At 43.7% G+C, this 15,469-nt stretch overlaps 1 protein-coding gene across 6 annotated transcripts in view; it reads right to left on the bottom strand.

The window, feature by feature from the left end:
• The window catches only part of DIP2A (disco interacting protein 2 homolog A), a 110,786-nt gene that overhangs the window by 25,997 nt on the left and 69,320 nt on the right, over window positions 1-15,469 (bottom strand). For all 6 annotated transcript variants that reach the window (XM_073577540.1, XM_073577535.1, XM_073577536.1 and 3 more), the window contains 10 exons: window positions 15,087-15,197; window positions 13,604-13,727; window positions 8,537-8,646; window positions 5,602-5,704; window positions 3,930-3,994; window positions 3,756-3,849; window positions 2,121-2,240; window positions 543-657; window positions 282-421; window positions 58-194 (listed from right to left, as the gene is read on the bottom strand). In XM_073577540.1, the coding sequence (XP_073433641.1) occupies window positions 58-194; window positions 282-421; window positions 543-657; window positions 2,121-2,240; window positions 3,756-3,849; window positions 3,930-3,994; window positions 5,602-5,704; window positions 8,537-8,646; window positions 13,604-13,727; window positions 15,087-15,197 (1,119 nt within the window). The remainder of the gene's footprint in view (window positions 1-57; window positions 195-281; window positions 422-542; window positions 658-2,120; window positions 2,241-3,755; window positions 3,850-3,929; window positions 3,995-5,601; window positions 5,705-8,536; window positions 8,647-13,603; window positions 13,728-15,086; window positions 15,198-15,469) is intronic.

Below are 15,469 nucleotides of genomic sequence, written 5' to 3'. Positions count from 1 at the left end.
TCACACACTACTATATGTAGAACATCTCCTGATGTATGTTGAGTCAATATTACATACCTCAAAGATATTCTTGGTAATTCCAAGCAGACCGTAGTATGCGCTGCCTGTAGAGTTTGAGGATACGCAAAGCTCCCCAATTTCATCCGTCTTACATAGATGTGTTGACCCCTCCACTTTCACCACGCACATGGTGGCTGCAGAGAAAAATAACGAGGAGTCAGTCCTGAAAAATGCAAGTTGAAGAAATACTCGACCAAAAATAAGACCACGTCCTTTCTTACCTCCAGGCATAACCTGCCCGACATCCTGTACAGTAAGAACCGAGAGCTTCTCCTCAGTGTCTGCCCGGATGACACCATAGCTTAACCCATTCATTGATAGAACCACCTTTCCCGGAGGAACTCCACCGAGATCTGGTGGCCTGAAAATTGGACGAAGGTCAAGTTGAACAAATTGCAAGCCGTAAAATTCAATAAAATATTGCAGGTGAGAGAAAAAGCATTCAGACTGAGATGTCAAGAGATGGACACAAAGTAATTCACCTGCGCATGGACACAGTGAGAGCCTCGGCTGAGCTGGCACAAGGACAGATCACTTCTGGCCTCAGACCCCGTGATTGGAAGACATTAAGGAAGGCATCACAGGAAGATATGGACCCTGTAAGTATAGATGCTCTTTAGAAATTATGATCCCAAAGTTGTCATTAGGACCATCGGTGTGGTCGCGGGTGAAGGGTGGTAGGTGAATTGGTAATATAGGATCACTAACATACCAGTGATCCCTTTGGTATCTCCATAACTTAATGGATGGGAGTTTAACCCCTTCGTGACCAATGCATCTTTTTTACTGATCTGCGATATAAGACATTAATATCCCACGACGGGTGACAACGTGCTGCATCAGAGACGATCAGTGTTGGCACTCACTATGGCTATTTAACCCCTTAAATACTGCTGCCAATAGTGACCACAGTATCTAGATGGTTAACAGTGTGGGGGCTCCCTCTTTAACCCCATCGGCATCCTGAGATCTTGATCGTGTGGTCCTGATGTTTGCCATGGCAATTCACGGACATCTAAGAGACAGAATTTGTGCATCTAATGAATGTGCCATTTCTGGGGCAGCTGAGGGCTGGCCTTATTAGTTTGGGAGGATGCCAATATCCATGGCCCCTTTCCCCACCCTAAACTGTCTGTTTAACCTTTGCTAGTTACTAAAAATAGGGGACCACACGTCTTTTTTTTTGGGGGGTCCCCCCTTTTTAATAACCAGTAAAGACAGACAGCTGTGAGCCAATATTAATAGACTCGAAGTCTTTATTGATATTGGCCCCTTCCCAAACTACTAAGTCTAGCTCTCAGCTGCCTGCTTTTCCTCTGCTGGTTAATAAAAATTAGGGGGACCCCACACCATTTTTTTCTTTTCTTTATTTTTTAATTAAATATAACAGAAAACTACACATGAACCGAACTAACTGTATGTCTCATTGACATGTTTCTATCTCTTCTATTCTGATGATTCACGTTGTGAATTTACTGTACTCGGCTGATTAAATGTCAGGTTTTTTATGAGATGGGTACGTAAAAATCGCATAGCACCTGCATGGTCCGAGTGCCATACAATTTTTTTCTCGGTCCCATTGACTTGCACTGGTGAGTCTTGGCTGTTTTACGTGGCCATATACAGCATGCTGTGATTTTTCCTCAGTTCCAGGTGAGGAAAAAATTTGCAGTTGAACACAGCCTGATTTAATAACATTGTGGTGTGTGCAATGTGATTTTTTCCTCACATTGCAATCGCCAATTTTATTCGCAGATGTGAATGCGGCCATAAAGGATAATCATTCAAAGTTTGAAAATTGCAATTTTTTTTTTCTTATTTTTTCCAAATTTCTTATTTTTTTTATAAACGCAAAACATAGCAACCTAAGTTTACCATTACCATAAAGTATAATGTGTCACGAAAAAAACATTCTGTCTCAAAATCAATGGGATATTTTGAACCATTCCAGTGACATGTCAGATTTAAAAAATTTGGCAGATTTAAAAAATTTGGCTTTGTCGCTAAGGAGATAAACAAAAAAGGAAATTTCTAAAAAGGTTTTAATGTTGGACACTTACATGGATTGGCCCCATCTGCCACAATCAACATTCTCAGAGAACCTAGGCTGACGTCACGCTGGTCTCTCTGTGCGAGAAGAGACCAGTGCATGTCTCTAGACTTCACTAGTGCAACACGAGCTGCAGAAAGAGGCAACAGGTTACGTTCATCAGAACAACTAGCCAGACATCAAAACCTTCAGAAGACTACGTTCACATTTCTGTTGAGTTCAGAGGGACAGACAAAAGGAATTCACATGCAAAACAAATCCACTGAATAACTAATGTAATTGGAAGATGAAACACCCCACTGATTTTTGTGAGGTCCGTCTAGTTTCCATTATGTGTCAGATTTTACAACATCAGAAAAAGTGCATCATAGAACATTTTGGTCCGAATTTAAATATAAAAAAAAAAAAAAAAAAAGCCAATTTTCTTGCATATAATGAAAGGTTGCAAAATGTTTGTACAACATGCAAAAGTGCCAGTTTCTTACTCCAGAAATGCTACAGCAGTCCCTTATGGGAGCAGCATTTTTAGGGCGGGCGTCCACCACTAAGAAGAAGCGCGCCTCGATGAATTTGGGGCATTGTACTCCAGCGAGCCCTTCACTAAAATTGGAACACGTAATGCCAGTCTTAATGAATCGGCTCCTACCTTTTCTAACAACTGGCAGAAAACAATCTAGATTGACCCCATAATAACATCGGAAATGTGAACTTATCCTAATACAGGACATATTTCCAGTGCTCACTTTTCCCCAAAAACAAGGAAAGTGTGCTTAATATAAATCCTTTACGGCTACGTGCACACGCTGCGGATTGGGGTGCGGATTTGGCCGTGCGGATTTTGTAAAATCCGCAGGTAAATCTGCAGGTCAAAAGGCCTGCGGTTTTACCTGAGGATTGCTCTGCAGTTTTTCATCTCCACAATGGAGGAGATGGCAAACCGCAGCGGAATCCAGAAAGAATTGACATGTCAATTCTTTCTGCGGTTTCAAAACCGCGCGGAAAAATGCGCACCGTCTGCACTGCGTTTTTTTTTATTCCCATAGGGAATAATGGTACTGTACACCGCAGCAGAATCCGCAGCGTGTGCACACACCCTAAAAGCCACTTATCTCTTCTTACTCACCCTCACCTTGCAGACCACAATCTGAGATTTAAAAAACATTGATATCTACAAAATCACCAACATGTTTATATGCAGAAATATTACAATTATTTGCTGCTGTAATAATTAAACAGTATGAGCAATCTCTGTCAAAGATACAATTACTGCCTTGTACCTACATTTACTACTGACAGATGTTATACAGTCTGCACTATAGCAATATTGTACTTTATCAGTAGGAGGCTCATCTCCGTTCAAAAAGGATTGGGCATGCTGAAATTCAACAGGCCCAATTCTCTTCTGCTTTGACATATTCCCAATGTATTTCGTCAGAAGAACGTGTTAGATGGTTAGTTTGTCCCACTGAAATTGAGGGCATTTAGCCAACCTATCTATATAAGTCACCTTTAATATTTTTTGCTACAGAAATGTCTAATAGGTCCAACAAGTCAGGACGTAAATAGTATAATAGGCAAGGAAATACATAGATACTAACAGGATGCCTTCCTCCTCCTAAGCTTCATCCAGGCACGAGGAACATACCTTTGTAAGCATTGACTTTTTGGATCCAGGACAATGGATTCACTTTCATCAAAGCGTATGGGATGCTGACTACATGCATGCGATTCATAACGCTCTGCGATAAAAATATACAATGAGCAACACTCTACCGTTAGGGCGGTATATATGTGTCGTCAGGAAAGTGTAGGTGCTCACCGTCAGCATTGCATGCCACAGACCAGCATCCCTCTTGAAGTCCAAGACATTAATCAGGGTTTCAGCTAGAAAAGGTGAAAATTAGGACATTTGTGACAACCTGCTACAGTGTGCAATGCAATACCAGCATATAAGAACTACAATTTTAAGTGAATGGAGGCTATTGCTCTAAACTGCTGAAAAACAAATGCAAAAGTACATGTCTATGACAACTGCTTAAGACTTATTCTATCAAAAAAGTCCTTTAAAGGTGAAATATGATAGATACATTATGGGTAACTACTCCACTTTCTTTTTGCCTCAGATTTGACAACTAAAATGCTCCATTAATCCTCACATCATACACTGAGGATTCTCCAGTTGCGGGAGCGATGGGGACATACCCGCAAGTATGCAACTTGCATACATGCGGTCGCATGATGACTAGATGGGCGCGACCTCACTCAATATAAATGCATTAAGCGAGGACGGATACAGTTTAGTTGGAATATGATCTGAAGTATGCAAATCACATACATGTGGTCACATGATCGCAGAACCGGAGAATCCTCACAGTGCGCAAGATGTGAGGATGCACAAGACTGCAGTCACATGAGTAACTGCAGACGCAGATATGTAAGCCTGTGTGACTGCAGATTTGCGAGTCCTCACATCGTGTGCACTGCACACTGTGAGGATTCTCTGGCTCTGGTGGTCATGTGACCACAAGTATGTGATCTGTAAAAAAAAGAGAAAAAAGGATCGACCAGCTGGATATGGACAATAAAATTTCTCCTTTATTTCATATTGTTAACATGAGTCCAGACCGGTTAAGAACAAGACGACAAGAAGTCGATCCTTTTTTCTCTTTTTTTGCTCACATCCGGTGGTCAGACGGACTTTGGATCTCCGCTGCAACATTGGAGGTTGCCTACTATTCACACAGTAAGGCTCATTTCCCTTGTTTTTTTGTTTTCTATGTGATCTGTACCCTTCCGCCACATTCTGACTAAACTGCAACTGGCCTCGCTCAACTCCTTTGCATTGAGTGAGTTCGCGCCCATCTAGGTGGCACCCGACCGCATATATGCAAATCACGTACTTGCAGTCATGCCCTGTCGCTCCAAGAATCAGAGATTCCTCGCAATACGCACACTGTGAGGATTCTACGGTACCAGCGTGGAGACCAAACTGTTGTGTGTAATTATGCAAAATGCATACTTCTGGCCACATTCTGAGTAGCCAAGCATCACCTTGCTAAATTCACTTGTTCTGCACACATCTAGTCTGAATGTGGCCGGAAAATGCAAACTCATGATTCACTGCTCAGAGTGATTTCCGACTTTAGAGGAAAGCCTGGACAACCCCTTAAAAAAAACAAAAGGCAACTTGGCAGCAGCAATGTGAGGAAGAAACACAGTGTGCAGCAAGCGACACATTAGACCACAAAGCAGGACGCGGAATTATGAAATGGCGCCAGCCGATCGCTACAGTCACATTTGTGTCTAGCGGCTTTCCACGGGACATTGCAAAAAAGACACTTCTGAACATTTTGATATGTGACCAAGAATTAATGCAGGGCTGTATCTGCAGGTGTTCGTAAAGGAGGACCCCCTTTAACGCACTGCATATTTAAGAAATCATTGTATAAAATGGTTATAATAAATAATGTGACTGAATGAGACTCGCTCACCTTCCGAGTAGCCGCAAGCTTGTGTGAGTGCGTGACAGTGTGCCAGCATGGCTGACTGAGACACTGTTACACCCATAGTGCTGCCTTCTTTGCTGGTTTTATACTGCAGAAAAGAGAAAAGGAAGAATGAGTATATAAATCAAACCTTAATCTACAATCTACCATTGACCCCTTAAGAACTGAGCCTAATTTGGCCTTAAAGGGAACATGCAGCAGTGATTTTTATTTTTGTATTTTTACATTTTTTGTGAAAGTAGCTGCATGAGTTGTATTTGTCAGTGACACTATTTTGGGTTATATACAACCTGATACCTAACTGTAACCCCTTCCTGTCATATGAGGTACTAATAGGCCATATGTCAGGGTCCCTTATTTTGATGCAAGCTCAGGAACTGTGAGCTAATTCACATGCGCAATAAGGAACACTACAGCAAAGCATTTACATTTCCACTTGAATCATATTTCAATGTGATAAGAAAGGGCCGATATTGACTTTTAGGATTGCTACATCACCGGAGTGGGCAATTAATTTTCCCGAGGGGCCACATGAGAGACCGTGACTGTTGTGGAGGCAGAGCTAATAGCTTGAAATTAATTCTATTCAATATTTACAAATATTAATTGTATCACTTAACATTGGGCAGAATTAAGTATGCTGACACTCCCTATATATCTTTAAACTCCCCCACAGCCACTTATATACAGCGTGAGCCTTACACAGCCTACTACATATGCGGCATGAGCCCCACACAGCATTCGGCATGAGCCCCACACAGCCTCCCTATATATATGGCATGAGCCCCACACAGCCTCCCTATATATATGGCATGAGCCCCACACAGCCTCCCTATATACGGCATGAGCCCCACACAGCATTCGGCATGAGCCCCACACAGCCTCCCTATATATATGGCATGAGCCCCACACAGCCTCCCTATATATATGGCATGAGCCCCACACAGCCTCCCTATATACGGCATGAGCCCCACACAGCCTCCCTATATACGGCATGAGCCCCACACAGCCTCCCTATATACGGCATGAGCCCCACACAGCCTCCCTATATACGGCATGAGCCCCACACAGCCTCCCTATATACGGCATGAGCCCCACACAGCCTCCCTATATACGGCATGAGCCCCACACAGCCTCCCTATATACGGCATGAGCCCCACACAGCCTCCCTATATACGGCATGAGCCCCACACAGCCTCCCTATATACGGCATGAGCCCCACACAGCCTCCCTATATACGGCATGAGCCCCACACAGCCTCCCTATATACGGCATGAGCCCCACACAGCCTCCCTATATACGGCATGAGCCCCACACAGCCTCCCTATATACGGCATGAGCCCCACACAGCCTCCCTATATACGGCATGAGCCCCACACAGCCTCCCTATATACGGCATGAGCCCCACACAGCCTCCCTATATACGGCATGAGCCCCACACAGCCTCCCTATATACGGCATGAGCCCCACACAGCCTCCCTATATACGGCATGAGCCCCACACAGCCTCCCTATATACGGCATGAGCCCCACACAGCCTCCCTATATACGGCATGAGCCCCACACAGCCTCCCTATATACGGCATGAGCCCCACACAGCCTCCCTATATACGGCATGAGCACCACAAAGCCTCCCTATATACGGCATGAGCTCCACACAGCCTCCCTATATACGGCATGAGCCCCACACAGCCTCCCCATGTACAGCATGAGCCCCACACAGCCTCCCCATGTACAGCATGAGCCCAACAAAGCCTCCCCATATACTCATGAGGCCCCACACAGCCTCCATATATACAGCATGAGCCCCAAAGTTTCTCCACATACTGAATGAGGCCCCACACAGTCTCTCATATACTGCATGAAGCCCCACTGACTCCACATTTACTGATTGAGCCCCACACAGCCTCCCCATATATTGCATGACAGTATACAGTCTTCCCATAGCCTCACCATGAGCAGCATGTCACCCCTATAGCCTCCCCATGTGCAGCATGAAACTCCCATAGCCTCACCATGTGCAGCCTGTCACCACCATAGCCTCCCCCTGCTTCTGCTGCCGTCTCCGATGCGCTGACTCTCCGCTGGTAGACAGCTAACGCAATGACATGACGTCATCGCGTCAGCTGTTTCACACGCTGATTGGTGGAGGAAGTGCCCAGAGGCTCCTCCTCCACCAATGATGACTGCGGGAGACAGCGAGCGAGCGGGCACGGTGCAGCCCGCGGACCTCAGGTTTTCAGCCCCACGGCTGTCTCGGTCCGCGTGCCAGACAGACAGCCAGAGGGCCGGATGTAGCCCGCGCTTTGCCCAGGTCTGCTACATCCAATAGGCGACACTAGAGTTCATGACCTCTTCTTCTCTGAAAAGGCTAATTGCATATTTAAATTCCCCCAAGCATTCCATGGCCTAGAAGTCTTCCTATGCCAACTTGGCGCTCCTCAGAAGGGGAGACTTTACCCCTTCTAACAACTATCAGAGGCCTCTCTCACCCAGCCAAATTAGGTTTCCTGCTTAGCAATGATGGAGAGCTGTGTATAACCCCGCCCACACATCTGATTGGCAGCTTCCTTCCAAGCTGCCAATCAGTGGTGAGGGCATGGTTACACAGATTAGCTGGACTAGTTTGCATGTGACAACTAGTCCTCTAATGAAAATGTCTTACTGATAAAACACTTATTGTATTGAAACTACAGCAACCTGCAGGGCAAATGACACATCCCTGGAATGAGACTCTCTGCCCCTAGGTGATACTGCTCTCAGATTAAATAGCAAAAACCTGCTTACAAGTTCCATTTGAAGAACTTTTAGCATTGCCATTTCCATTGGGTGACACATGAAAAGTTCTAGTCCTCTTAAGCTCTGAAAAAACTATTTGCATAAGAAATGTTAGGAATAAAATGTACACTGTGACAGCTTACCTCAATATACGAAGGATCATTGCTGGCATCCCCGATATGTGGATGCCAGTCTTTGGGAGGCTTCATTAAGTGCTTTCCATCAATAACAAACCATGCCAGACGAGGCCAACCTAAGAAGAAGACAAGGATAGAGGTTATGGACACATCTAATCTTGCCAGTTTACTGTAAGTTAACCCTCACCTTTTCTCGTTTTGATCTTATTGTGGTTCCCTATAATCCAATTAATGAAACACTCCTCCTCCCTTCAGAGTTTTTTCCGCTTAATGTATTGCAGTCATCATATTATATAGCACTGTGTACTTACAATTGCTCATTTTGCCTTTCTACCCAGCTAATTCTTCTCATTTCTCTGCTCTATGTAGAAACAGGAAGTCTTTTGTCCTTGCATATTATCATTCCCCTCCTCAACTCCTGACCCAGCTGCTCCCTCCTCCCCCTTACTAGGGACATTTGCAGTGCTTAGGCTTCAGCTAGACAGTTTTAATCATGTGATGTCATAGACCTAATGGAAAAGAGAAGAATTATCTGAGTAGAAAGGCAAAATGAGCAATTGTAAGTACACAGTGCTATATAATGTGGTGACTACAATATATTAAGAGGATAATAATTTTGATGGGAGGAGGACGAGTGCCATTTTAAAGATTACTTGGAACAGAAAGAGATTTGTCAAACTAGGATGTGGCAATACTTTCAGGTCACAAGTGTCTATTCTTCAAGCAGTATAAGAACAGTCTTGGTTAAATCACTTGTCACACAGTATCGGAGCACTGATACGAAGTAAATGTCTGCTCGTTACTGGAACTAGTGAATGACTTACAGAGTTTATATTAGATGATGGATGGAACAAGTTCTTGTGGGTCTTGGGCACCTGAAGAAAGAGGCCCCTAGTGTAAGAATTGGATTTCGGGGATGTCACTTGATTTTAGTAAGCTCAGTGCTTTACTTTGCTGCAGAGGAGCTACAGGGAAGATGATCATGAACAGAGGGGTTCCTCCAATTTAATAAAGAGCCTCCTTCTAGAAATAGAAAATTCATCACAAAGAATGGAAAGTGGAATCAAGGAAATCACAGGATGGATAGACATGTTAATGGCATACAAAATGATGAAAAAAATGGAAACAAAATTTTCAAAATATCTTGATTTTTTTGAGTATCGAACATGAGCACCAAACACAGAAATCCACAGACTTACAGCCTTGGGTGCTATTCGATGTTGTTATTAATGGTTGTCTGGTTGACTGTTCTGCCACGCTGAATTCACCTAGGCACAACAATCATCAAAATCCACTGCTGGCAGCTACCGTTGAAATTGCCGACCAATGATGTCCAAGATGAGCTCGATGGGAGACGCTGCAGCCCATGTTGACACAATTAGACTGCACAGAATGCTCACAGTAACACAAGCAACATGTGGCCTTGTGTTGTGTTTAAAAACAGCTCATGCAACACTTTGGAGAAATGGCCACATAACTGCTTCCACAACCAAATCAATGTAACGCTAAGCTGTTAGTGTATCTGGAATTTAGAGTAGAGGGGCCCAAATACTGTACATTATGCCACACCATAATCCTGGGTGTAGGACTGGTGTGATGTTCCCCTTACAAAGGCCTCTTCATTGTGCTGCCCACGTGATCTCCAAGTGGAGACCTGAAATTGGAATGGAGCAATGGAGGCTGGAAAGGACTTCCATCCTCAAACGATCAGCCTCACTTGTCTTAGACACATTGATGACTGGAGGTTGGTCTGGAGACCAAGTGGGCAATACAATGAGGAGGCCATCAAAAAGTAAAGTCACACCGTTCGTACTCCCACAATTAAGGTGTCAGTTGCATTAATGTACAGTAGCCAGACCCCTCCAGTCTTCATTCCAGGTACATTAGAAGCTCAGCGTTACATTGATATGGTCATGGAACCGATGATACGGCCATTTCTTTTAAGTGTCCCAGCAGTTTTTCAACTTCATAACATAAGATGTTACTGTGAGCAGTCTGAGTGACCTAAACTGCCATGGTCTACAGCATCTCCAGATTTGTCACCTATCGATTTAGCGAATCCTGCTTTGAGCAGGGGGTTGGACCAGATGGCCCAGGAGGTCCCTTCCAACTCTACGATTCTATGATTCTATCATCAAGTACATATGGGACATCATTTACCAGCAATTGCAAAGGGAGCTGCCAGCAGCGGATCTTGATGAATTACCCAAGTGCATTCAGTGTGGCAGAAGATTCCGCAGACACCCATTAATAACCTCACTGATAGCAGACAAGGCGTGTAAGTGCGGGGATTTCTGAGCGCATCGCTCATACTAAAGTGAATAAACGAAGATGTATTTAAAATGCTGTATCCATTTTTTCATCATTTGCAGATAATTAACATGTCTATCAATCCATAATTTCACAACTTTTCCTTTTTGGTGTGTCAACTTTAATGTTAAGTAGTGTGTATGTACTATAGCGATCCACGTGTTACATTAATATATAAAATCTTCAGACAAATTTTGTAATTGCTGGTTAGGGAGAACCAATGTTATGATCTTTTTTCATGTCCACTTTTCTATAATATCCTTTAATGTGCCTCACGCCAGATACGACGTATTGCTTAATATCCCCTGGATAGTAGATTAGTAGATCCCCTCCAATTTTCATTACAGTTCTCTAACTGCCATCAGACCCAACATAAACCCCCTCATTACCTATCTACCATATATACCAGCCTATAAGCCAAGATTTTCAGCCCATTTTTTTATTGGCTGAAAGTCCCCCTCTCGGCTTATACGCGAGTCATATACCGGGGTGTGGGCGGGGGTATCAGAGACCATACTCACCCCCACTGGCACGGCTCTGCAGCCCGTGCTTCTCCCTCGGTCATCTTCAGCGGTCATGTGGTACCGCTCATTAAACTCATGAATATGTGCATATTCATGAGTTTAATGTTTAATGTACCACGCAGAGCAATATTCACCTGTGCCCATTCCATTGCCGTGCACCGTTTTGTTTCCGGGTCCTCCTGCTATGACGTTCAGCAGGGGGCGTGATGACGTAGTCAGTGCACGCCCTCTGCTGAACGTCACTGCAGAGACCCGGGAGACAGGGCGGTAAATATCACCAGTGCCGGGGGCTCAGGACACCGGTACCTGGCACCCAGCGACAGAGAGGTGAGCATGTCTTTTTTTTTATGGCAGCAGCAAATAAGGGGTATTTATGGAGCATCTTATGGGGCAGCATTAACCCTTGTGCAGCAGCATATGGGGGGTATTTATGGAGCATCTTACAGGGTAGCATTAACCCTTGTGCAGCAGCATATGGGGGGTAATTATGGAGCATCCTCTTGGGCCAGCATTAACCCTTGTGCAGCAGCATATGGGTTTTTTTTGTTATAAATGGGTCACCGAGGAGGATAGCAGGACCAGGCTAAGCCACCAGAAAACCAGAGAGGTTGGTATCTAAGCGGATTGCAGACCCCTGAGCCTATCCACACAACTAGCAGTAGCCGTGGAGCGTACCTACGATGCCCTAGATGCCTCGGCACGGCCCGAGAACTAACTCAGCCTAAAGCAAGAAAGGTGAAATCTAAACTGCCCCAGAGCAGACCCCAAATGAATAGATAGCCCCCAAACATATATTGTTGGTGAGACAAGATGAAAACACAAACGCAGGCAGAAAAATAGACTGAGCAAATGATGGGGCCCAAACTGACTAGACAGGAAAGGAAAGACACTGTCTGCAATCACACAAAAACCCTGAAAAATCCAACACGTCTGATGCACAAAAAACACTGAAGTCACACGACTTCGCCCCCACTATATCAGTACTCTGATATATAGTGAAAGCAAAGCAAAAAGAGACCAATATAACAGGGGACAGAACAAACTGACATAAGCAGTAACATATGGGCGGTGATCCAGCACAGCCCCAGCAGGAGCAAGCTGACCCGCACAAAGCAGAGATAGACAAAACCAGATCAAATGCAAAAAGATTAGCAAATGAACCACTTAGCTGAACCATGCAGGAACAGAGCAGGAGACATCAGACCTCAGAAGGCACAGGAAGAAAATCACCAGCAGGGATTAAAGGAAGTCAGCTGTCTTAAATAATCCAGTCAGAAACCCCAGATCTCCAATCATCATCATCATTATCAGGTGGCAAGCCTCTATCAATCCGACCAGCTCCACTACCTTCAGTAACCACCAGAGGGAGCCCAGAAAGAGAATTCACAACAGTTTTAATCTATGGAGCATCTTCTTGGACCACCATTAACCCTCAGCTTATACATGAGTCAATAAGTTTTCCCAGTTTTTTGTGGCAAAATTAGGGGGGGGGGGGCGGCTTATACACGAGTATATACGGTATATTACGTCTACATGAAGAAGAGCAAACATGAACTTCTTCCTCTATCTCCTTTCCTAGAGGGGTATCCGAGGCCTGATAGAAAGAGAACATTATTTTTGAATTGCGTTACATTCCAAATTTCGGATGTTGTCAACGTCTCTGTTGCGTTTAAGCCACCGATTCTTTTCTAAAAATTCCCATTCTATATTGAAGTTCAATTCTTTGTCATTTTGGAATATTCTTACTTTTTGATTCTTAAGTCTATCAAAATCTGTATATCTACATAGTCCCGGGAGATCTTTATTAAAGTGATTTGATATAATTAATGACTTGTGCCATCATAAAAAAAATCACTTTTATCCAAGCCAAAACTTATCATTACCTTCATTTTACTATAAACTTTTCCTGTGTCACTAGTAACAATACCCTTTATCTTGGTTAATCCATTTTAGTGGAATCTCCTAATTTTATTTTTATCCTAATTTGTCCAGTGATACTCAAACACTTCCTTTGGTAATCGCAGTTTTTCCCCTAGTAATTTTCAGTGTTGCATGAAAGTCTTTGAAGAACAGTTATTTCCCTTTAAATCTTAACAATAGGGCTGGAGTCCTCGTGATAGGCAATATTGGGCTTCCAAAAGACGGACCTACATTTGTGTAATCTAGATCTGTCTGTCCCCCAGAACAAGTCTTTTTCTCCCTATTATAGACTGAACATCCAGACTGGGCTTTTTTTTACCTTTGAAAGTCACTACTTCTCCTGTCTGGGCTTTAGGTAGTCCTTTCTGACAAACATCTGTTGTTAGAGCCAGTGAAACGCCGCAACTGCCCAGGAGGAAGCCGATCTGCTGACTGCCTGCATCCTGCAAAAGGGAGACATACAAGTGGCTCAGTACAAGAATGTCACCAATTTAAAACGCTCCGGCAGCAAATGATCCCTCCCATCCGATTACATGGGGTACATAGGTCATTACCATAAGGCAATCCATATCTCTATGTAGTCAATCTGTTGCTCCATTACAGAGAAATTGTCATTTTAATCCGTAAGTGCTCTGGGTGTGACAAAGCACTTACCAAGTGTTTGCCCCTTGGCTCTTTTTTCTGCTCATTTCTGTTTGACTGACAGTTCACTGGGTCTGTGACATCAAGCAATCTCGTGCCTTTGCATTAGGGTCTCAAAGTCAGTGCCCGGGGTAGGGAAAGCATTATGCAGGTACGATCATAAGAGCTTCACTTTACAGAGCCAGAGAGCTGCCAATAAAGCAGAAGCAAGTGGTGTTAGGTGGGGAATAGAGCCAGGGAGGCAGAGGCTCGGGAAGTGCTCCATCACACCCAAAGCACTTGCAATTGAATTAAAACAGCATTTTCTCAGCAATGGATCAGCTATATAAAAGATACGGATTGCCTTATCTCCTAAAGGTGACATGTCCATTTAAATATTTTCAGGGAAACATATGCTGACAAATTGACTGAAAAGGGTTTTTGCAGAAATAGAAAAAAAAAAAGAAAATACCATTTTTAAGTAAATTCTAAAATACCTTTAGAAATGACGCTCACTATAGACTTAAAATGGCTGCTGTGTTGTTACACTGACAGAAAGCAATACTAAAATGTTAATAGGACAGGTACCTGTGTGCATGTCCAGTATGAAGCTAAACTGCTGTGAGCTGGAGATAGCTTGAAAGTATGTGGTAAAGATTATCTCCAGGGAATACAACTCTTCTGCATTGAGAAATACAGGGTAGACAGCAGTGTGAGCAGCCTCTTCTTACCTCAGAAACCATTGAATCTCCAGTAATAGATCAGATAGACAGGGTGGACAGCAGTGTGAGCAGCCTCTTCTTACCTCAGCCCTCCTGGTATCTCCGGTATTAGATCAGATAGACAGGGTGGACAGCAGTGTGAGCAGCCTCTTCTTACCTCAGCACCCATTGTATATCCAGTATTAGCGCACATTTTTCTACAGGTCAAGTGAGGGTGTGGAGGTTCCAACTGCACATGCTCACAGGCACCTGTCCCATTAACATTCTATGGCAGATTACGGTCAGAGTAAGAAGACAGCGGCCATCATATTTCTATAGTTATTACCCCCAAACAAGTATGATTTGCTAATTAAAATGTATCTGAAAATTTATAATAATATTTCCTTAAGTTCCTTCTGTTTTTCTATTTCTGGAGAATACCTTTAAATAGAATGGTAATTGCTTGTGGTCACAATTTACCTTCCTAGTCAGTGGCACTTCGATGGGCACAGGAATAAGGTCTGAAAGAAGACAACCATAAAATGCTACCATGAACATCACAGGGTCACTATTCGGAAACACAAGAGCCACCTGCAACATAAACAGCCATTTGTGAGACCAACATTCCCTAACTAATAAAGTAGCATAAAAATAACTAAACACATATATAAGACAAACTCAACCACGCCACGCATCAAATGACGCTAATGCAGTCAACAATTCTCTAGTAGCACAAGGAAAGTTGCTCCTTCAATCAGTGAAATGCGTTGTCCTTGTCCAAGAGAAATCTCTGCAATCATTGTACGTGTCTGCGTGTGTGTGACTCCCGCGCCATTTTACTGAAGATCCGAAGACCAGATGTG

Source organism: Dendrobates tinctorius, unplaced genomic scaffold (genome assembly GCF_039654945.1).
Source record: "Dendrobates tinctorius isolate UK_male_01 unplaced genomic scaffold, ASM3965494v1 ptg000056l, whole genome shotgun sequence".
In the NCBI taxonomy this organism is placed as follows: Eukaryota; Metazoa; Chordata; class Amphibia; order Anura; family Dendrobatidae; genus Dendrobates; species Dendrobates tinctorius.
The sequence above is the reverse complement of the archived record's forward strand: the minus strand, read 5'-3'. Positions and strand labels throughout refer to the sequence as shown.